This window comes from Etheostoma spectabile, chromosome 2, assembly GCF_008692095.1.
Source record: "Etheostoma spectabile isolate EspeVRDwgs_2016 chromosome 2, UIUC_Espe_1.0, whole genome shotgun sequence".
Taxonomy (NCBI): Eukaryota; Metazoa; Chordata; class Actinopteri; order Perciformes; family Percidae; genus Etheostoma; species Etheostoma spectabile.
In genome coordinates this window covers 8757529-8780673 of record NC_045734.1, presented here as the reverse complement: position 1 = coordinate 8780673, position 23145 = coordinate 8757529, and the positions used below count along the sequence as shown (strand labels likewise).

The window sequence follows — 23145 nt, the reverse complement described above, 5'->3', positions numbered from 1 at the left end:
CTCTTACTTTGATTCTTATTTCTTCCTCCAAGCTCAACAGCCCCGTTTCATTTTCCCTTCTACTTATTCTCTCAATCTAAGCGCTACTCCCTTTTTTCTCCCTCCTGCGCTTTCTTCTAGTCATCTGATCCTTTGGATCAACTCCTCTGGAGTTGCCTTGCCCTGAGGTTGACAAGCACTCTGATTAAAGGGCTTATTAGCTCGCTGTAAATGAGAAGCCGATTGTCATTTTGAAGCAGGCAGAGGAAGCCTGTTGCCAGCCAGGGGAGAGGGGGGGCCCCCACAACATGGAAGAGGAAAAAAAGGAACGGGTGACGTAAGGAATGAGAGCCTAGGAGCAGCCGCACAGCTAACAAACTATTTCCTTTATTCCCATATTCACACGCACTAGGAGAACCCCAGATGGGTTGTGTGCGGTACTTCAGTTCCCCCCTCCTTCCTGCTCTACTAATTAGATAGGTCACAACTGTGAGAGTTCTGGCTATGGGTCAACGGAGGCACTCGCTGGCAAGTGGAACCTGAAACTCTAGCCTCTCCCACTCACTCCTCCCGTCCCTTTACTTTCCCTCACCCACTTGAAAAGCAAGAATATCATGTTATGGGGTGAAAAGAAGCAGAATGAGCAGTGATTGGGAAAATATCTCCCCAAAACAAACATGTCATGGTGGATTTGGTCTTAGTCAAACAAATGGCAAAGTGTAGCCTGCAAAAGTGGTCCAATTTACAGCACAGACAATGGAGTAAACAACACTGATTGAGAAGTAAATGGATGAAGCAAATGGTGCTGACTCAAACTCAGGAGGAAGTACTGTTGTGGTTGTCTTCTCTTTTTTGTTTTTAGTTAATGCTTGATCATGACAAACGATATGATGCAGCACAACACATATTGATCATCTGTTAAAGTGATTACAGGGAAATAAGAAATTTTGAAATACATTTTCTCTTAAAATATATACAGGAAAGAGTCAAGAGAAAACTGACAAGAAAACAGCTATTTTACAGCCGTTTACAATAATCTCAACAGCTAACAAGCACCACCACAGAACCTATCCATCGGTCCGCCTCCACACAGAGGCTAACAAGCTAGCAAATAGATCACCAGTGCCATAAGACACATCCACAATAGGATGAAGTGAGCAAAAGCTAAGTCAACAGTCAGAGCTGATTGAACACAGGGCCACTGAGGAAGGCTGCGGAGCATGCTGAATGAGGGGATATTTGGATAGCTGTTGAGAGGAGCATTGTTGTCTCAGATGTTTATAGAGTCTGTTCGAGGACTAGACGGTCTCTCCGTCCGTCTGAAGGTGTGGGGGCCTCTCAGCACACAGCAGAGATGATTAGAATGAATGACTGACTCGACGATCAGTTTGGTTAGCTACCCTTCAAAGAGAGTTTATTGGGGTGTTGGGCTATGGGGTGTGTGTGTGTGTGTGTGTGTGTGTGTGTGTGTGTGTGTTTGTGTGGTGTGGTGTGTGTGTGTGTGTGTGTGTTTGTGTGTGTGTGTGTGTGTGTGAAACTCAAGGAAATAGGAAAATGCCTGTCCCTTAAACCTTTAGTGCGTAACTTTTGATATTAATGAACATTCATAGCCTTTAATTAATAGCATAGTTACATTAAAGCCATTAAATTCCAAGGTCACAAAAGGCTTGTATCATGTGGACGTGCCGACAGTTTTGCTGTCATTAGGTAGAATTCCTCATGAGGGCGGCAGAAACTATGCAGTATGGTTTTAAAAGGACAACAAGCAAAAATGCCAAATATTTGATGGTTGTGGGTTCTGAAATGTGAGAATTTGCTGCTTTTCTTGGTCTTACATTACACTGAATGAAATATTTTTGCAGAGGTCACCTTATGGTATTATGGTGCCCATTTTTCACTGTCATTTCATATAACACAAACTATTAATTATCATTAATCAATAATAAAATTCAATCCTCAGTTGAAACCCTAGTAATATCACAAATTATAGTTTTAGATGAATTTAATAACAGCTTAACTAAAACTAAGATTAATCTAATTAACAGAATAGCAATCTTCTTTCATCAAAGGCGCTCTAAGCGATGTCACACGTTTTTTAGGCTACAACATTTTTTTTGTCACATACAGCAAACATCTCCTCACTATCCGCTAGCTGCCTGTCCCCAGAACACACTGTAAAAAAAAAAAAAAAAAAAAACGGACTCTGTAGACAGCCCAGGGTCTACAAACGGCAACAAAAACAAACTGTGCCAACCTGCTCCACCAAACATAACAGTGTTCCAGCCAATAACTGACAGGAAGGATTTGGGGTGGGGGTTGGGGGATTAGTGCTCAGAAGCAAGAAAGGGAAGGAGAAGGGACGGGATGAGGAGGAGGGAGGGACGAGCTAGCCTTGTTTCCTTTGAAAATACTTTGAACGTCAACAAGAAGTGCTGTCACCCAGCATCGCTTAGAGCACCTTTAATACAAACTTGTGTATCATTTATCAATTTTTGGGAATTATATTGTAATCATTTGATTATATCATTATGTCATCTTATCATTGTACACATTTCTGTACAAATTAATGTGCTAATCAAGTTCAACTGAAAGTTGAACTCAGTTAAAAATGTAGTCTCCAGTATACTACAATATCAACAGTTTAACGCATGGCAAAACCCATTTTATTGCTTTCCCCTTTCATTTTTTTTTAATGATGCGTACATCTGTCATATTCTGAAATATCAATATCTGAAAACCTTTTAACAAATACTGTGATAATGTATCATGTTGCTAAGCTTTGGGCAATAGGTTATACATTGTGTTTGTGATCATGTTTGCGTTTTGGTGTCTGTGTGCAAAAAATATTTATAAAAATAACTGTTGCTGCTTAACTGAACACAATAGCTTGGGATGGGTCAGAGGGCAAAGACAACCGTTTAAATATGACAAAGATGACGACACCAAAGTCCAGGAGTTTGAGGAGCAGAGACCAAGTGCTGGAGTGTGAAAACAGACTAACACTGCAACAACAAAAAAGCATCTCAGTAGACTTTGGCAGAGATAAACAGAGTGGAGGAGTGCAGGAAAAGGGAGAAAGACAACATTAGTGAGTGAGTATGTCAGCAGCAGTAGATCATCTCATTTCTCAGGCTCTCATCGGCCTCCTCCATTACGTCATTGAAGAAGAGGACGAGGAAGAAGAGGAGGGGGAGAAGGACTGGGAAGAGAGGGGGGGGGCAGCTCGTAAAACACTGAGCACACAGTAAACATGTCTGCCCTTATGTATGACAATACCCCTACAGTGAGCGCTGCCTGACATTAGCCAGATAAGTCCCCCCCCCCCTACCCCACGTGCTAGTTCCCATCCAACAACAAGGTTTTCAGAGGAGACACCAGGGGAATAGATTAGCGCTAGGCTAACATGGTAAACTGTGTTCCTTTACACAAGGCCATACTGGGCTAGACGACATGAAGATTTTCACTCACTCAGTCATTCACAAGTGCATAAGTATATCTTAGTGGTTAGTGTCTGGTCCTTGCAGTGGTTTACCTCAGCTCACACATGAATTCCCATGGGGTTCCTTTGAGGATAAAATGTGGCGGCTGGTGGGAACCGCATTGTGTGCGGCTGTCTGATCAGAGAGTGCGGTGCGGTCAGATGAGAGGTGAATGTAAACAGCCATGATCTTTGACTTTGTGTAGCTGGTGGTCTGAGCTGGGGAGCTATCGTGTCTGGCTATGTGTCTTGTGGCGATCAGCTCTCCCTCAGATTCTGTACAGCCACTTCTGCAACAACACAATATTTTATAATATTTTGAGCTTTAACCACAATACTTGGCCTAAAAATGATCTTTTCAAATGGCAAATAGCACCCATAACAACCCCCTTTTCCCTTCCTTGATCATCAAGTGGTTAGGGTAATGGACTTGACCGCCATGACGACATAGTTTCAATTAGTGTGAACGGCTGTCAGCAAATAAAACTGACAAACTTCAGAAAAGGATTTTTTTAAAGGTGCTGATGGTGAGAGTAAATGGGGTTTAGAGGGTAAAGGTGATTTGGCTCATATTAATATGACATTTGTCTGTTAGCGTTGAGCAGGAGAAGTTTAGAAGATTATTGTGGGGTGACCACATTAACAGCTGTGAGATGAAGTGTGAGGCTTGCCCTCATAGTTCAAAGTGAAAGTTGCAGCTACATCACAGAAGCAAAGCCCTAGCCCTGATATACTAAAGGATGACAAACAATAACCTAACAAATAAAAAAACAGACTTGTTCGGCTATCTTGCAAATGTAAGTCTAAGGGCCCTGTCACACTAACCTGACGGCTGACCATTGGCAGAAAAGGCTGTCGGACTGACTGCCTCACCGAGTTGGCCAAAACCAGTGCATCTGAACCGAAGCAATGCTGTCAGACTGTCATGGCTTGTTCAGATTACAATCTCATATCTTACTAAAACAGTTCACCAAAACATGTTTCTGAAAACATTTAAGGCGAGAAATAGGCCATGCAGTTGCTGAATCTGTCTTCATTTCAGATTGAGATTTTGAGAGACTCTAGTCACACTTATCATGCTTGCATTTCCTGCTTAGCACTCTACCAATTAGATTGCCATCAGTGCCTGCCTTCCAACCAAGCATTTCAAGTCAGCCAAAATGAAGGGTGCTGGCTCCTCCAAATGACGACGGCACGGAACACACCAAACAGACTCGAGTCACCGACCTTGCCAGACTGACGGACAATTATTGGGTTAGTTGCTATTTACCCCAGTTTGAACCACAAACTCCCGAGAAGCCTTTCAGATTTTCAACCTCCTTAACTCATACAGATTGGAGTGCGGATACCCAAACTGAGCCCAACGGGACCCGACGGGCTGGGTTGAGTTCGGACAGAATGATGTTCCAGTTAGGCTCGGTCACATCAGCGCAATAAGGCATTTGTTGTAAAAAAAATGGTGCTGCGGCTCCTTTAAGAGACCTCAGTGCATTTGAGTGTATGTGTGTGTGTGGGGAAAGTGGGCAGAAGAGAGCTAGAGTGAGAAAGAGGAAGCATACGTGTAGATGTGACCGAAGCTGATTTGGTGGAATAAGTTTAAGTTTTGTACACAGTGTGTGCGGTGACCAAAATAAAACCCCAGATTGAAAGCCAAGTTCATTAATTCTCTCACCAGAAACAGGATTTTAACCCTGACATTATTCATTTTATAACGTTGGCCCTGGAGGCAACGAGTCTCCCCTGGTTTTCTGACCATGGTTGGAAACGTAGCAATCAGGAAAGGTTAACACATTGAACATTTTACCTTAAACAGCTTATTAATGTGTGCTTGTTGTCCCATGTGCACTGATGCGCTTATCTGTTGACATTTCCGAATGCCTTCCTACAGTTGCTTAATAAAAGCAGGCTTTCCACACAAACAAACCAACAGTTCAAACTCCAATAGGTCATCTAGGTAAGCAACGTGTATCACATCTGGGAAATTCACACTAGAGCTGGGCAATATTTTGATATTATATCAATATCGTGATATAAGACTTGATATCATCTTAGATTTTGGATATCGTAATATGGCATAAGTGTTCTGTTCCTGGTTTCCATTTCAGAAAAGTTATGTAATTTTCTGAACTTACCAGACTGATGTAACTGTTCTATTATTTGCCTTTACCCACTTGGTCATTACCCTCATTGTGTAAATATTTTGTGAAAGCACCAGTAGTCAACACTACAATATTATGCGGTATTAATCTCAAGGTATTTGGTCAAAGATATCTTGATATTTGATTTTAATGCCCAACCCTATTTCACACACACTTTGTCTGCATCACAGGCTCAGATCATGGCTGCTTAAGGCAGAGCACAAATATCCAATCCTGTAATAATGACAGCTTTTATTGTTCCAGCATCCAAGGGTTTTTAGACACACTAAGCAACTAAAAGTAGCACAAGGACTATTCTCTATAATACGCTCAAAAACAGAAATGGTTAAAATTTTAAAAATGGTTACTTTGAAGAAGAAAAAAAAAAAATCTCACATCAGTTAATTTGGTATCCAACATCCAATAGAGCAGAGATGTGTTGGGTCCTTCATATTGAGGGATCACAACATGTGGTGGGGACCTGTGGTCAACCCTCTCAGTATCAACTTCTGACCCATCACTCAATTGGCTTTGCCCATTCAACAAGAGGAGAGTCTCTCACTCGTTGTGTGAGGGCAGTTTAAATGATGTCTCTGTCACTGCTTTGAGTGAGCAAATGCTTTATAAGGGGGAAAAGGCCGAAAGTAATGTGCTGCCCGTCTCTCCCATGTGTGTGCTTTGCAGGTCTGTCAGCAGCACTACAAAAGCACAGATGACTGAAGTGAACCAAACATGTGAACTATAGAGCAGCAAATGGGCAATGTAGAGTTCAAATGGGTTAGATGGGGGGATTGCAAACCCACCTCTCAGAAAAAAAGGCAGCCTTTGTCAACAGTTACCATATAAATAAAAAGATACCAGTTGCGTTGAAAAAAATGATACATCAAATCTGTTGAACTAACATGACACTAATCACTCATGTCGGCCACCCAATTATCTAGGATTAGGATTTATTTGGTGTTGAATATTAAATTAATTAAAATGTAGATAACCAACTCATTGCTTTACAATTTAAACAATGTGTTTTTTTCCTGCTTAAATGTGTAAATCACAGCCTCTGAAATCGTAACTCAGTCTACCCTTAGACTATTCACATTAGGAGATGGCAACTGTAACAGACTGTGGTTTAGGCTGCTCTATATCCCAGTAAAGCCTGGACACATGACAGCACAGGTAAACACTGATGAGAACACAAATACATGCACAAGCACATACACATGATCACCTGCTATCGCGCTAATGGTTAGCAGACCTGAGAAGAGAGACGTGGTCATATATAGTGGAATGTCAGAGAGGCTGACAGTGCCCAGAGACATGTAGTTATCTGGTGAAGGAGGGATCAAGTTCTTAACCTCTGCTTCGACCTCCTGGTAAAAACAACAAGCAGTCCCTGATCTCTGTGGCATGCTGCCTCAAGACCTGGCGTCTCAGCGTGTTTGTGTGTGTGGGTTTGATGGACTGAGAAAAACGGAGTGTGCTGCCTTTACAAGCAATCATTTAAGTATACTGCAGGCACTTCAGTGTACTGTAGTGAAGGTGCATGCCTGACTTAAGGCGCTGAGGTGCTTTGTCTCTAGTAAGCCTGTCTAAAATCCAACCATTCCTAAACACGTCAAACCCATGTTTTCCAACTGAACTGGAGCCTTTGAGCCTTCAGTGATGTGTAAGCCAGAGGTTAAACAACAATCTGTGTAGGCACACTCTTATAGTTAATTTGTTGCCGTGCAACACACTTTTCACTAAACATTAGTGATGAACTATGACACGTCCAACACCAGAGCAATATAAACCAGGCTACAGTTTGATGTAATGTTTATATCTTCTGCTGGAGTTTTTTTTTTGTGTTTTATTACCAACCATGCAACTCTCACTCACAGCAACAAAAAAACAAGCTGCCGGTATGCACAGCAGCACAATCCTTTACTGTGAGAGGCTTTTAATGGCCTTTCCAGATTGGGCCCTAATTAGCTGTTAATCATCTAGGGCTCATAACCAGAGTGGAGACAGCAGGCATGTGTGTATTCGTAAGCGTGTGTGCCTTTGCGTGTGTTTGCGTGTTCTCTCCTGCTGTCTATCCTTGTGTTGCGAGGCCATTAGCAGCAGACAAGCTAAAGAGAGCCAAACAGCCCATTAACTCCTTCAGACTTCCTCTCTCTTCTCCACCATGCTCATCTCTCTCCCAACAGTACCACAGTTGCCAGCTGACACCCTCTAATGCCAGCTATCTGTCAAGACCAGAGACCTGTCCACCCACACATCCCTCCTTCTACCTCGCCCTCGGCCCATTTTTCCCTTTATTCTTCCTGTCCACCCTCCTGTACTCCTGTGTGTGGCTATCTGATTCCGTAGGTATGTTTTTTGTATGTTTTTTCGACTGGGCCATTTAAAGGCAAAATGAAACTGAACTAACTTATCAACAAATCCTTAAGACTAATACAAATACAGTTTTTTGTATGACAAATGAACAATATATAAAACATGTATTAATGTCTAATTAACACTGACATGTGACTAACAGCTTGCAGGAATAGATCAATCCAACATGACAGAATCATTTTACTCCCTAATACAACGTGAGGTTTTATGGAATAGCATTGTTACAAACTTTATTTTAAGCATTATGAAGCAGAACTATTCCCAGCCCCATATGAAACCCCGGAAAGCTCCTTTTTAACGGAGCTTGTTATGTTTCTGTGCACCTACACCTGTCTGCTGGGCTCAGCTGCGTGCTGGATCAACATCTCAATTAGCACACAGTAGAGAAAGAAACCGCAGACTGAAATGTTATCAGCCTGATAGCAGTAACTAGCAGGTAGCTGTGCCTGAGTGTAAAGCATTTGGATTAGTCTAAATTGCCTCTGCACTGCTAAATTAAGCGCAAAGGAAAGAATCGGAGGAAATTGGCAATGAAACGCTGCTCTGTGCTTGCAGGAGCACAAAGCACATTAACACGCAGAAGCTTTCAAGTTGGTTTCTCCAGTGTTACCGTTTTGACCGATTTTTTTAGTGTATACAATAATAACATCCACATTTTTTATATTCTAAAAGTAAGTATGTACATGAGTGTGTATTTAATTCTGTATATTTAACCATTTTTACTCAGGAGAGCAGTATTAAAAATGGAATAGAAGCAAAGTAAGATGGTAATAAATGGTGAAACAGTACTACAATAAAAACATGACAGAGCTGCAACTAACAAGTCTTATCATTAGCAATTAATGTGTCAATTTTTTTTACAAATTCACTGATTAATTTAGTCTACTTAATGTCTGAAAATTGTGAAAAAATGCCCAACAAGATCCCTAGGAAAATATTTTCAGATTATTTGGTCTGTCTGTCTAACCCTAACCCTAACAGTCCAAAACAAACTCAATATACAATGCAGTAAATCTTCATATTTTAGAAGGCGTATACATGGTAAGTCTGGCATTTTTCTAAATAAATGACTTAAACAATGTAACAACTGATTGTTTCAGCGCTACATGACAGCAGTCAGGTCTCCAAATTTCTTTGCAAGATAATATACTTTGCAAGTATATTCCTTCTTTAGCAGAAATTAAGTTTAAAACTGGAAAACAGCACGCCGCCACCACAACAAGCTTCCCCCGATAAATCCACCTTGGCCTAGACCATGATGACAGCCAAAGAGGGAGAAGTGTGTGATTAATGATAGGGGCCTGGTCATATCAGCAGGCTGGTTAACATACCCCACCACAAGACTACACAGGTCACAGAGCACACCCAGCCTCATCAGCACCCATTACTACTATGGGCACACATCGCACTGGAAGTTACATCTGTTTTTCCCCCCAAACATTTTATTAAGAGGGAATGTGTCCTGTGGAAAAAATTCAAATTTGAACAGACGGAGGACTTTTAAAGCAACTCAATTCAAACATAATTATGTGCATTATAACCTATTTTTTGGCTCTGAATATTCTTATTTTCCTCTGGAATTTGACCCTATTCATGTAATATATTTAGTTATGTATTAACAATGACAGCATGGCCTTTAAACATCAGTAAGACTGTTCAAAGTTAACAAGTACGAAAAGTACCAATGACAAGTTACTCCAGCAACAAACAGGAATAATACATCTATCTGGTGCTTTTTGACCTTCTAGAGCAGAGCATAATCTGATCCAAAGAGTTGTCTTAGTGTGTGTGTGTGTGTGTGTGTGTGTGTGTGTGTGTGTGTGTGTGTGTGTGTGTGTGTGTGTGTGTGTGTGTGTGTGTGTGTGTGTGTGTGTGTGTGTGTGTGTGTGTGTGCGTGTGACAAGAGAACATCTACGATGTAAATATCACAGCCAGTCTAACAACATCCAATGTGCCTTTCCACTGAATATTTTTTCTGCTGTGGGCTGAGCAGGCAGGGAAGGGGGGGAAATCAGAAACAGGATACTGCATCATCTCTCTACACAAAGTTGCAATATCGCACATGAATATGCACCAGATGTGTGTGGACAGCGCGAGAGCAGAAAGAGAGATGGCGAGGTGGACAGGGATCGGAGGTGAGGTGATGTTGGATCACTTTTCCAACATGGAAATCTGAGAGCTGGGGCATGTTGGAGGAGCGGGAGGCTCAGGTAACAGGAAGAGCTGTGAGATGATCAGGAAATAACACTGTCTCTTTGAATTAGCATTACCAGCTGAAATAGGAGGGACAGAAACCTCCGTCTTAAGCTGGTCTAGGTTATGTGACATACGAGGCAGAGACAGAAATGTGTGTGCATGTTTATCACTAACTTGTAGACATTAAAAATGTGTAATAATGTCCATCTTTACTATAACAAAAATGTAAAACTTGATATTGACGCCTATAGAGTGTGCATGAATGGGAATTGGTGTTTCTTACCAGGCGATTGATGCGTACAAACTCCTCTGGGCTCTTGGCCCAAGGTGGCAGCTCCACATTAGACACAACAGTGTTGTCCTCCATCACTCCAAGGTTGTAACTGTTGGCGTTGATAAACATATCGGGGAGGTAGTAGAACTCTGGGATCAGCTCCTGCATGGATATAGGACAGAGACACATTTAAAGTAATGCTGACTAAAGGATGTTACTGAAACTACAGAAGGCTCAAAGAAATCACCAACCAGTCTTAGTATAGGAGTGCGATTTGGAGAGGTGTGATCTGAATATGTCTAAGAGTGTTAACCCTCATGTTGTAGTCAAGTCAAACTGACCCGTTTTCCTATATCAATGTTCTTTTTTAACTACACAATTCTAATTACCCAAAATAACATGATTGATTAAACACAACACTCTTTGGCAAGTACAAATCTCTACTTTCATAAATTTTGGGGTGTCTTATTCAATTTTATAGTATTTGAAAAAAAAAAAAAAATTGAAGTGGTTTCGAAATAGTATTGAGTAAAAGAAGAATTGATATATTCCAGACTGTGATTATCCATCAACATACGTTCCTTTAATTTTAGTCTAAATAATTCCTAATTTCTGCTTTTCTAACTCAAACATTAGGTGTAATTTCCGATAAATGACGTTTATTGACCATAAATTCAAAAAATAACTGTAAAACTAAAGTTAATAAGTTAGTGTCATGTAGTGTTGAAAAAGTAAAAAAAAAAGCATCAAAAGTGTTGAAAATTGTGACGAAACAGTTAAAAACATCAATAAAAAGCCTTAACAAAAGATTTTTCAATTATGACAGGAAGACAACACAAGGGTTAAGGAGACCCGATGAAGAAAAAAAAGTAAAAGAAAAAAAGAAGGGCAATCCCTGTAATAATCCAGTTCAGATGATTTAGATACAGTTTTGGTGTGTGTGGTGTGTGTGTGTGTGTGTGTGTGTGTGTGTGTGTGTGTGTGTGTGTGTTACACAGTTGGGTTTTTCCAATTGCACAATTATTCATGGTAATTACATTTCTGACTGTGTGCTGCCCGCATTTGTGCTTTGGCCACTGCAGAAGATCTGAGCGTGCACTCAGTTGTGGTTGTCACTACTCAGTACTCATTTGCTTTGTCTGTATCCAAGCAGCAGAAAAATGTCTTTTTCTGCTTCCTCCCCCCTCGTCCACAACAACAAATAGGAAGTAGTCGGCCCGCGTTTTTCCCAACTATGATGATTTTATTTGGCTGTCTCAAACAACACAACATATTTTCAAATTGGCAGATAGGGAAGAGAAAGATTGTTATGACATGAGATGTAAAAAGCAGAAATTTCCACATTGAGTGTAAACAGTAAGATTGAGTTTGAGCTTAAAAGCATGTAGATAAACCATACTGCCCTCCAGGCCTGAACTGTAATATCATTGTTGTGGGCATATCTCGCTGATTATGAAACAAGGGTGGGCCAGGATGTCTTAACTCTTGGCTGGTTCATGGAAATAATAAAAAAAGAGTAGAGTGGGAAATGTACAGTATATTGTGTTGTAAACTGTTGCTTTCAAAATTGATAATGTACTGGGTTAATAAATACAGTATCTTTATATGTACAAAGCATGGCTTCAATTTTCACTGCATTGGGAAACAGTGAATAGACAAAGAACTAGTAGTAATTTTTAGTCTAAGGAAACTAATATCACCGGAGACCAGGGATCGCGTCCTGCGTGTTGCAGTTCCTTTCCACATTATTCTCTTCCTAACCACAACCACTGCGTTGTTGTCGGCGTGTCCTGTGTGTGACGGTTCCTTTCCCCATTCTTTTTTTCCTAACCACAACTGTCCCGTTGTTGTGGCCGGCAGTGTGGAGTTTCATTTCCCCATTGTTGCGTCCCCCAGAGCAGCCCAGTGTCATAGCAGTTAGTGAAGTGGACTCGTTTGAAAATCGTAACCTGTACATTGCGGACAAAAAAATCGCGAACTGTACACAAATCAACGAATCAAAATAACATGACCATTTCACAAACTGGCGTGAGACCAGGTTGAAATGCTCCATGATTAAACTTGAGCGAGATTAGCAGGCTCCTTAAAGCAATGCTAGAAAACATTTCCTGCTTTGATCCCCCTACAGGTTGGAGGCAGAATTGTCCCATTATGTCTCAACTACAGATCCGCTACCCGATCCATAGTGCGGTTATAACCGTAAGAGAGCCGAAAAGCGAATGCAGAAATGCCATTCACCCTGTTACGAGTTGATGAACCACTGAAACGATTTTGTAAACATTATTTTAAGTTACAAAAAGTTCTCTATTGTTTTTTTTAAACAGCATTTTTTTAAACTGATTTTCCCGAGCAACATGATCTCTAAAAAATATGCATGTAATAACATGGCCCTTTTTTTAGATTAGCTGCACAACACATCCACCTCATCAATGGGGTGAAAACATCCAATCAAATAAGCAAGCAAACACACAGGTTTAAAACAACACAGCACTTCCTCACTTCTGAAATCTCTTCACTCCACAAAACCTGACCTAAAACTAAAAGGTCAACCTCTTAACGAGGCCTCCAGCTCACCCAGGTTCACTGGCTGCAGCCTGCTGTAAAGTTGCGCTGGAGGTGGCAGGATACACACACACACACACACACACACACACACACACACACACACACACACACCACCCACACATCACACAACACCCACCACGCAACCCACACACACAAAATCCTTGAGGGCTTTGCTCCCCAACACTCAAGCCTGCCTTGCATGGACCATTATGTGCAGTGGCCCCTTTGCTCCGGCCTGGTCAGAGGCCAGCCCCTCTGATCCCCAATCCTGTCCTGTCATGGGTCACTGGAAGGGGCTCTGGCCTCTAGGCTCCTCTGCTACACTTCCACTGTTGCTACTTCTAACCCCTCTGCTCTTCTCTCTCCCTCTCTGATGCCTTTAGGCTGAGGCTAGGGGTCAGGGGATTGGGGACTGGGGGTCATGCTAGCGTCACCCAGGCTAGAGACACATTGAATCTGGGTGTTGTAACCTATTATCACCCTTTCTTTACTAGTGGGGTATGAAAACACTGGGTTTTTTTGCCCTCTGGCAGGGACAGAGGGTTGCTATCAATGGCTCAAATGCTAAAGCTAAATGGTGTACTTAGCATACTAAATTGATACATCTCGTCCCTAATTCCTCTTTTGCCCAGAACGTAAATGTGTGCGTCCAAGTGGATAAGGTTGATGGACTCTCATTCAAAATATGCAAAAATTTCAAACTGAACATAGACACAAAGTGATGTGGTTTAGATTTCCCCTTTATTTTTATCCGAGGTTGAGGTCTCACAGTTTGATCCACATTGACGGGTCTAGACTGAGAGAGCAAACGAGGGCTGTGTTGGGCTTTTGCAATCAAGCATTGGCCAGCTACGTAGTAACACAATCCATATGTTTTATCGGCGGGATGTGAGGGGGGGGGTGGTAAATGCAATCAAGCGCCAAAACCCCCAACACCACCGCTGTTCCCCACCCCATCCAGTGACCCAGTGCCAGGAGACCAAGCAAAACCCAGCTTTGACATAGAATGTCTGACTGTAGTCGTAAATGTTTTAGGAGCGCAGTTAAAATGTGCACTGGGGGTTCGAAGGCCTTCAGTATGAGAATGACCTGTGCTGTTGCAGGGCAGATCCAACAGCTCAGTAGAGTTTGGGGGCCCAATGGGCAAGGATTCAAGTCCAGGTTATAGCTGGCTGAATCTGAGACGGACAGCTGGGACAGATGAGGATTAGTCTAACGCTTTGATCAGAAGACCAGGAAGCTTTCATTGCATTGGGACAATGATTGGTAGTGACTGGACATTACTCTTTTGAAACCTTTTCTCCTATGTCTGTAAGGGTGCTGGATGGGGATTTATTCTCCTGAAGTGCTCAGTCCTTTATCTCTTCTATCTTCTAACCTTCTCACAAGTAAACCAGGAAAGTATTTTCACATCATGTGCGTGCTTGCATCAATGTGTGTACAGTACCTTAACATCAGATGTGTCTCTCTGGCAGTTCCTCCAGGCCCGAGACACTGAGGAGAAGGTGCGGTCAGCGTGGTCAAACTTCCCTCCTTGGAAGTTGAGAAAAAACGTGGTGAAGGGTTCCTGTTGATTAGAAAATAAAATGCTTTAAATCTGCTCTTTGGAATTAGCTGCTGTAATGGGCTAAAATGAAATCCTTTGTTGTGCAATCAAAACATGGAGCAAAAGTCGGCGGTGCTTGTGGTTCAATACAGCACTAGCTCAGATTTATACCAAAATCTACTCTTTTTACACTCCCTTCCACAAACAGGAATTCAAAAATGAACGATAATAATAACAATGATCCCAGTGAGATACTAGAGCCAGTACACTTGTGCTACTGATGCATTTCTAATCATGTATAATCTTGTTAGGACAGATCAATAGCTGTCTCTCTGACGCAATAGCCCCCAAGTGACATGGACACAATATGCTGGGCCACAGCAACAAACTAATACTGTAGATGGCTAATTAAGTTCAGCCTAAAATGAGATACACCTCATTTGTTTAAAATGTGTGGGAGGTTAACCACATTGTATCTCGTTGTGTAGTTAAAAACAACAGAAGAGGATTAGGCGCAATGTAAAATCTCTCAAATAACCACAAAATACGCAAGAATAGTTTGCATTTACGGCAACAGTTTTCAGTTAGTCTCCGATGTTACATTTGATCTGAGAGTTATAAGTGAGGGTTTCTGGTAGAGTGGCTTTAGCGTAAGCCCGCTAATGATGTGCAGGGATCAATGAGGTAACTCCACTGGGAGTCACTGAGACAGTGAGCTACTGGGACAATAACAGGAGAAAACTGCACGTTGGAGAAACTTAGTAACCTCCCTCTCCCTTGAGTGCAGTATGGAAAGATTGATGGCATCTATTCAACAAAAGGTACCGAATGAGAGCACTCCGGTGCACAGTGTACACTGCATATACTCTTAAAAAGCATAACAAAATCACATATAATATATGGTATTCCTTATATATTTTAATATTGTGCTTGAGGGGATTTTTCCATTGCAGACAAGTAATTGCAGTTTTGTTGTTGATTTATTATAATATGGCCACAACATACAGTATAATATATATATGCAAGAATAAATAAGGAACAATATGCATGTGATGCAATATTTAGCATATATTTACTCTCAATGTAATATAAATAAATGTGTTTCTAGGAAACTCCAGAGGGAAAATCAAAACATTAAAGTAACAAATAAGTTTTATATGCATATTGCTCCGCATAATTCTACTTTGAAAACTCAGTGGAAGTGGGGCCTTTTCACAGCCAGTGTATGAGCTGCATTATTTATAAGTTAAAGAGCAATATTCTGGCCTACACATATGCATACATATATTTTTTGGACTGATAAATTATTTTTTATGATTTTTATAACACTATTAAAAGCAACAACGAAGAAGGTTATTGCCAGTATTTTAAATTGCACTTACGACGCGCAGTAGCCACATCATGGTGAAGCTGGAGGTAGAATAGTGGGTGCCATAATGGAACTTCGGCACCTGATCATCATCCCAGGACTCATATCGGTCTGAAAAGAATGCTGCCCTCTTGGGGTTCAGAGCACCAATGGGCTATGGAGAAATTCAAACATAAAACACATTTTCAGACATATTTCAAAAGGAAAAAAAAAATATCTGTAACTTCTTTTGCCTGCTGCTTGACATGAAAACAGAGATAAAGACGAGAAATGACAAACACATGGGCGTGTCATAGCAAAGGGGAAGCAGGAAAGGATGACTGAATTTGACTGAATACATTCACGGACCACTCTTTGCAGCATAACAGTTGCAAGGCAAATGAAGCTAGTAACCTTTGTGCAATTTCAAATGAATATTAGATGATGTTTCCCTTCAGACAGAGATCAATCCTTTCCCACAGAGTGCTTTTTAGAGGCTGTGAAACTGAGCCCCCGCAGCTGTAGTCTGTCAGAGAAAACTAATGTGCTCCAATGAAAGAGTGCCTACAAGGAATATCAATAGCAAGGCTGTGGGTTCCTTTAATTTCTACTTTTATTAATCTGTAACTAATACACTGGTCACCAGCCCTATTTGTAGTCTAGAAAAATGGTTAAGTTGCATTAATTTCCCATCGCTCCACAAAACCAATAACCCTGGGCTGCTCGGCAATTATTTAAATACTCATTTATAGAAATCACTTTCAAGCTGGTTCAATTTTTATTGGTCTTCTGCTGGCTGTGCCTCATTCCCTAAAACCCCCCCTCCCTTCATCGCTCTCCCACACACACACACACACACACACACACACACACACACACACAGAGCAGATCAATGGTAATGGAATGATGGCCTTTTGAGAATGAGGGCCTGGTAGGATGTGGATCAATTGGATCTCTTTCATATCATAGGGTGCCTGTCACAGCAAGACTCATCCAGGGCCAGGCATCAATATTGATTTGTGATATGGCTACTGTTTTATGTCAGTGCAATGGGGCATGCTTGGGTTCATGTATCTATGTGCAGTGGGAGTGATGCACACAGGTTTTGTGCAGAATTGGTTGCTTTTTTAGGTTCTGTGTGTGCATGTATTTAGTAATTTTGTAAATCGTGTTCCTGGGTGTGTGCGGATTTACACGGTAAAATGCCTCGTGCCACCACACTGTGCAGCTCTGTGTTGACAGTGATCCACTGTGGGCTTCCTCAGGGCCACTGGGGGTGGGTGAGTACACACAGTGAATTATACATCAGGCCCATTGCTCTGATTTATAGCCCTAATAACAGTCGGCTCATTAAAAAAAGAAAAGGGAGAGAAGGCATATAAAATAAAAAAAGACTGAAAGTGCCACAATGACAGAGCGAGCGGGAGAATTGTGTGTGAGTGCATGTGGGGGCTGTTGGTTTGCGCGAGCCCGACATTGTTTACTGCTGTAAATTACTGTGAGGCTAGCGCGCAGCTTACAGTAGCTGCAACAGACCGGCGGTGATGGCGCCGTACATCAGAGCAGAGTGGCCGGCAGTGTGCTGATAGACCGCCTGCTGCCGCACCACCACAGATTGGCATAATATGTCTAGGCAAAGAATAGCACTCTGATGAGGACTCAGATAAATGAACCAATCTTGTAGTTTTAATTAGACTAGAGAGAAAGCTACGGAAAGAAAACGTGCTGCTCCTTTGAAGGCGAAAACATCATGGAATTAATCTTGGATTAGTCCTAATCAGTTCTTTGTCAACAGTGTGGTGTTGCAGGGCCATTTAAAGACATTTTGATTAAAAAAAAAATTTAAAGAAAAATCACGAGAAATAATTAGTTACTACCGCAAGGGCAGGTAACTCAAAACAAACACATTTTGGACAGCATTAATGATCGGATTCATGTTTAAAACTGCAGTTTTAAACATGATTTAAACTGATAGTTGAGATTATACATAATGCTTCCTGTATGCCTATCTATCTAAAATACCCTTCAAAGTGAATAAAATGTTCATGTATACGCAGAGGAAAAAAACACAGCCTTACAGAACAACAAGGATTTTCCTGAGAACTATTATAGGGACATTATCCAAAGCTACTTTGCTTTTAAAACAATAATGGGTTACCGGTGATGAAGTGTAATAGCTTACCAACGATTTGAGCATCACCTCGACTTTGAGTCATAAATCAAAAGAGCCTTTTGAAAGGAGTGTTTATGTATAATGTCCTATTTAAACAGTGAAAATGGTGTGGAGGGCCTGGGGGATAAACATATGGGGCACGTATGGTGAAATCAATACACCATTAGCTGATGTGGCTGTGAGTAGTAGGTTATAGCACAAAGGTACAGGGAACGCTTCATAAATCCTCACCATTTCTGTTGCTATGTAAATGTAGACTACCTAATCTTTGATTAGGGGGCTAACAATTCTTTTGTTTGGTGTGCTTTATTAAAAGTGGAACGACAATAAGAATGACCATGCTTTTGCCTTCCGTGTAATTGTATAACCGGATTGACCAATTAATATTGTCCTTAAACTATCTATATGTAGGACAAGTGCATTTTTGTGGAGGAATGTGTGCAGAACTGGGGTGTATGGAAGAGGAGAGTTACAACACTTGGAGTCCGTTCTAGTGTGTGCTTATCGTGACTACAATGTTATCTCGCGGGTCGACGTTTGATGTCAGGTTGAGGTTAGAGTTTATGATAAGAAAGTCCCTGGGGTCAGAATGGCTCTGGCAGCAGGGAACATAAATTCTGTGTGGCCTCTGTTGTGCTGGGAATGATGACAGTGTGTGACACAAACACACACTCACACACACGTTCATGGCAATTTGGCTTCTCAATGTCACTGGAGGCTCCTCAGATGACCTGTTTCTATATGAGACAACCCAACCAATGTGACATAAGGGGGGGAATAAGAGAGATGTGGATGGTGAGAGGCAGCGTGAGAGGCAAACAGAACGAGAAAGAAAACTGGGACAATAAAGAGGAAACAAAGCAGGAGGAAGAGGAGAAACTGAGCAAGGTAGTGAATGATGCAGACACAGACAGACAGAAAAAAATGAACAATGAAGGTCAGAAAACATCTGGATGCACAGAGAAGAAACACAGAGCACAAATGATTGTGGGTGCAGAATATAAGGGTGGGGGTGGATTTGTGGGGCTGTGCAGTGCTGCTTGCCCTTTTCCAGACACTGCAGTCTGACACGGTCCAGTGATCATACACTGATATCACATGTGTGTCAACAACATGAATAAAACAGATGTAATAAAGATTGGCCCCGCTCCCTCTCTTCCTTTTTTCTCGGCTGCTATTCTGCTCTCTGAGGAAAAAAGGAGCACGACAGAAGAACTGCAAATTATGTTGTTCTTTCTTACACTTTCTCATCCTCTTTCTCTTGCTCTAAGATTGTCTTTCTGTTTCTTCTCCTTTCACCAACCTTCCCTTCATTTCACTTGGTCCCTGGGGCTGCGAGGCTTGACTGTGCACAGAGGCGGAGTTGTCCAAGCTCAAAGACAGTGTAAAGAAGAAGAGCAAGAGGCAGAAAGGAGCTAGAAGACTGAAGGAGGGCTGTGTGCATGCATGCGTGCGTGTGTGTCAAGTACAACTGTCACATTTCAGCCTACTGGGCAACATGAAGCCAGATAAACAGAGGAATTATGCAGCTTCATACAGTGGGGAAAGCTACACTGGGAGGGATAAAAACAGAGACGCAGAGGAGCAGATTGGAAGTGAAAGCAGGACTGGGGAGAACCTAAGGGACAAGGTGTTGAATGTTGGGCTGTTTGACTCTGTATGACAGGGCTGTGTGAGTGGATGGTTCCTGTGTTTATAGTACTGTTTATGAGCAGGGCTACTGTATTGCACTGGATTATACCATGCAGAGGGTATATTTTTTATGTTTTTTTGTTTTAACAGTTTTTATTGATTTTCCATAAACAATGTAGCATTTTCTACAGCACATAATGGACCAAATATGTACAAACAATATATGGCTGTGTTATGCAGAAATTAACCAACATGAAAAGTACCCCACACCTCAACCCACCCACCCATCCATCCCAGTTTGTCCCGATAGGTCCAGATCAAGAATAATTGTCCAATATTTTTTATGTTTTTAAGGTTAAATGCATTTTAATGAGTGTTTGGCTAAAGGCTCTCACACACACCAGAATTTGTAACTACAACATACTAGTCAATACTTCCCATATCAATGGAATGGCCCCTTGGCTTGCTATCATTATATAGTTTTGTGACAAGGGGGCTATGGCCATGTTCAGACTGACAAAAAGCACTGCATCCAAAAAAAAACTGCCAACAGGGTGAGAACACAGAGGGCCCTGGCAGAATAAACACTGCGATTTCTGTCAAAATAGTTGGACATTTTGCTCAACATCATTATGCATCAAATGCACAGCATTGCCAATAAACATATATGCAAGTATGCAATGCTACTGTTATAACAAAAAATAAAAATACACAAATAGTGATAAATCTGGAGTTGCAAAATCCTGTTTCATAGTGTTAGAAAACACTGTGCAGCATTTTGGCATTCAATCGGCCTCTAAAGACATGGATGTATTACACAAATTGGACTTCCCTGATATTTGATTATGTCACCCAGACCTACAGCAACTCACCAACACAGCCACATGAGGTTTTAAAAAAATTCAGTTTTTGGTTTTATCAGGCCTTACTGTAATACGTTCCATTCCGTCTCACTAGATGACTAGCTCTACCTCTCCATCACTCTGCATGAAGATGGGATGCTCTCAGGACCTGAATGAGTGTAACTCTGAAATGCATTTCCTCCAACGTACCCCCTGTCCATTAACACATGCCTTTTTGTTTCCATGGCTGATTTATTCAGTCATTTGAGTTCCAGCAGCTAGACAGTCACTCAATCATCTCACTCTAAAACTAATCCTCTGTCCTCCCACCGCTGGACAACATTCCGCACAACTGATGTTCAGTATAACAAGGGGAGCTGGCAAGTAGTAGGAGTAGATTCTTCACCTTTTTTCTGTATGTGTGTAAAAGACAGGGAGTTCATGCAAGTAAATAATTGCATGTCTACTTACAACATGGGGGAGAATCTTTTTAGCAGTTTTAGCAATGTGAGTGTGTTTATTTATGTGCCAGGGAGCATCTCAGGGCAGGTTTCATTGTTTTAAGCCCAATCACTTGATGCCTGGAGCTACCAGGGAGCATTACTTCACTTCCTGGGGTGTTGCAGAAGGTCAGACTTGAAAGAATTCAATTACAAAGTTTGAATTATGGGCCAAATGCAATAGGTAAACCAGAAAATGGAAAAAAAAAAAAAATGTGTAGTTAAAATCTGCATTGATTGCGGCAAGGCAGGGCTGCCTCAACTAACACACGTAGACAATTAATCATACTGATTATCTGTGATGTATATCAACTGCAATTTTGGTTGACACTATTAACACAAATAAAAAAATGAAAGAGTGCAAATTACTGGAACCAAGCCCCTTTCATGAGCATGGGGCATTTTCCTGCATAGGGTCATGTGTAAATGGGAGCAAGGAACAATATGCAAGGAAATCTGTGCCACCAATTTCCTAACTCAGGACCTAGTAACATTCCAGCGAAAATGCTGGTGTAGCTGTGGAGCATTGCAGGGACAGGCGCTGTTGGGCTGTCGCTGTCCCCATCTATTCTAGCATTACCATGGCAAGTGTGATGCGCATGGCAGAAATGTCCCTGAATGCGGCTGCATGTGTAAATAGTGAAAATCACTAGAGGTGCCCAAAAGGTTATCTCAGTAATTTACCAGAAACCGTTTTTTGTTGTTGTTTTTTTAAAACTTTGCAGTAACTTTTAGTCCTTTGAGAACTAAACAACCAAATATTTGAGATACTGAATGAGGACAGAGTTACACCTGTGAAAAGATAGCAATCAGCCACCAGTGATTAAAGAGCTGGTTCACTAATCTATGATCAATAGCAATTACATGGCGACAAAAAGCTTGCTATCTCTCTCTCTCTCTCTCTCTCTCTCTCTCTCTCTCTCGAATTAAAAAAAAAAAAAAAGAGTCTTACCTTGGACAGATCTCTGAAGTTGCTGGGCAGAGTGAGGTCAAGTTCCTCTGAGTCGTAGTTGGTGATAACCCAGGGGAAGACCGGGTACTGGTTTAGGTCATTATAGGTCCGACCTGGTGGCAGGAAGAAAAGTGAGAAAAGTGACAAAGATTATACAAATCAAGGTATCGAGAAATAACAACTCTCAACATGTTTTCTGTGTACATTTCCTCCATTTGCAGGTATGCACCACAATCTGCAATAACATCGCGCAGGTTTTGTTCTCACCAGAGATGGTGTTGAGAAAGATGAGGTAATCAAAGTTGGATATCTCACGGCGTTGCCAGCGCTGGGTCATGTTGGATGCCTTGAATAGCTGCTTTGGTGTGGCCAGAGAGATACGTCTACAAAGAGAAAACTATATCAAAACACTTATTTGCCATTTAAGTTTTTCTGGTCCTGGTAGCACATAGTGTGGAGTAGTACAAAGACAAAGTTTGTCACCACATCACGAGAACAGCAATTAGCAGACCCGAAAAAAAGCCTCGGGCTTTTTAGACTTTTGCAATACAAATATCATTATGTGAAAAATCTTTTGAACTTACACTCTTGCTAATTAAGAAGACAAATATGCAATAAATTGGTTTGAATACACATATTTGCGTGCATGTGCGCACACACAGAGCTCAGGGCATGATGTATGCAATAGGACAAAAACAAATGACCCACAATCCAATTAAAACAAAGGAAAATGATGGAATTAATCACTGTCAGGGTGTGAGATTATAGTCATTAGACCTCTCAAAGGAAAAGAAAAAAAACGCGAGTGTACTACAAGACACGCTATTCTTTATATTCTGTATTGTCCCCAAGCAATAACGTGCATTAACATACTTTCTATGTAGGTGTCTACATTTTCTTTTTATCTCTCGTAGATCACATCACAATTAAATGTAAGCACCGAGAGGAGAGAAGTCAGAGGTTGCATGATATTGGCAAAATTGCTTTAAAAGCAGAAGGATTATATCCAATTATGAGCAACCATATTCCATATTACATGGATAATGAAGTGTGGTTGTGCAATTATTGTCATAGCACTCTGGACATTAAACTAATTTGTGCTGGCTGTATTAGCTGGTGTGTGTGTGTGTGTGTGTGTGTGTGTGT

At 41.3% G+C, this 23145-nt stretch overlaps 1 protein-coding gene across 8 annotated transcripts in view; it reads right to left on the bottom strand.

The window, feature by feature from the left end:
* The window catches only part of lrba (LPS-responsive vesicle trafficking, beach and anchor containing), a 199232-nt gene that overhangs the window by 31180 nt on the left and 144907 nt on the right, over positions 1-23145 (bottom strand). For all 8 annotated transcript variants that reach the window (XM_032539028.1, XM_032539046.1, XM_032539063.1 and 5 more), the window contains 5 exons: positions 22267-22382; positions 22000-22112; positions 15935-16075; positions 14454-14573; positions 10451-10603 (listed from right to left, as the gene is read on the bottom strand). In XM_032539028.1, coding sequence (XP_032394919.1) covers positions 10451-10603; positions 14454-14573; positions 15935-16075; positions 22000-22112; positions 22267-22382 — 643 coding nt within the window. The remainder of the gene's footprint in view (positions 1-10450; positions 10604-14453; positions 14574-15934; positions 16076-21999; positions 22113-22266; positions 22383-23145) is intronic.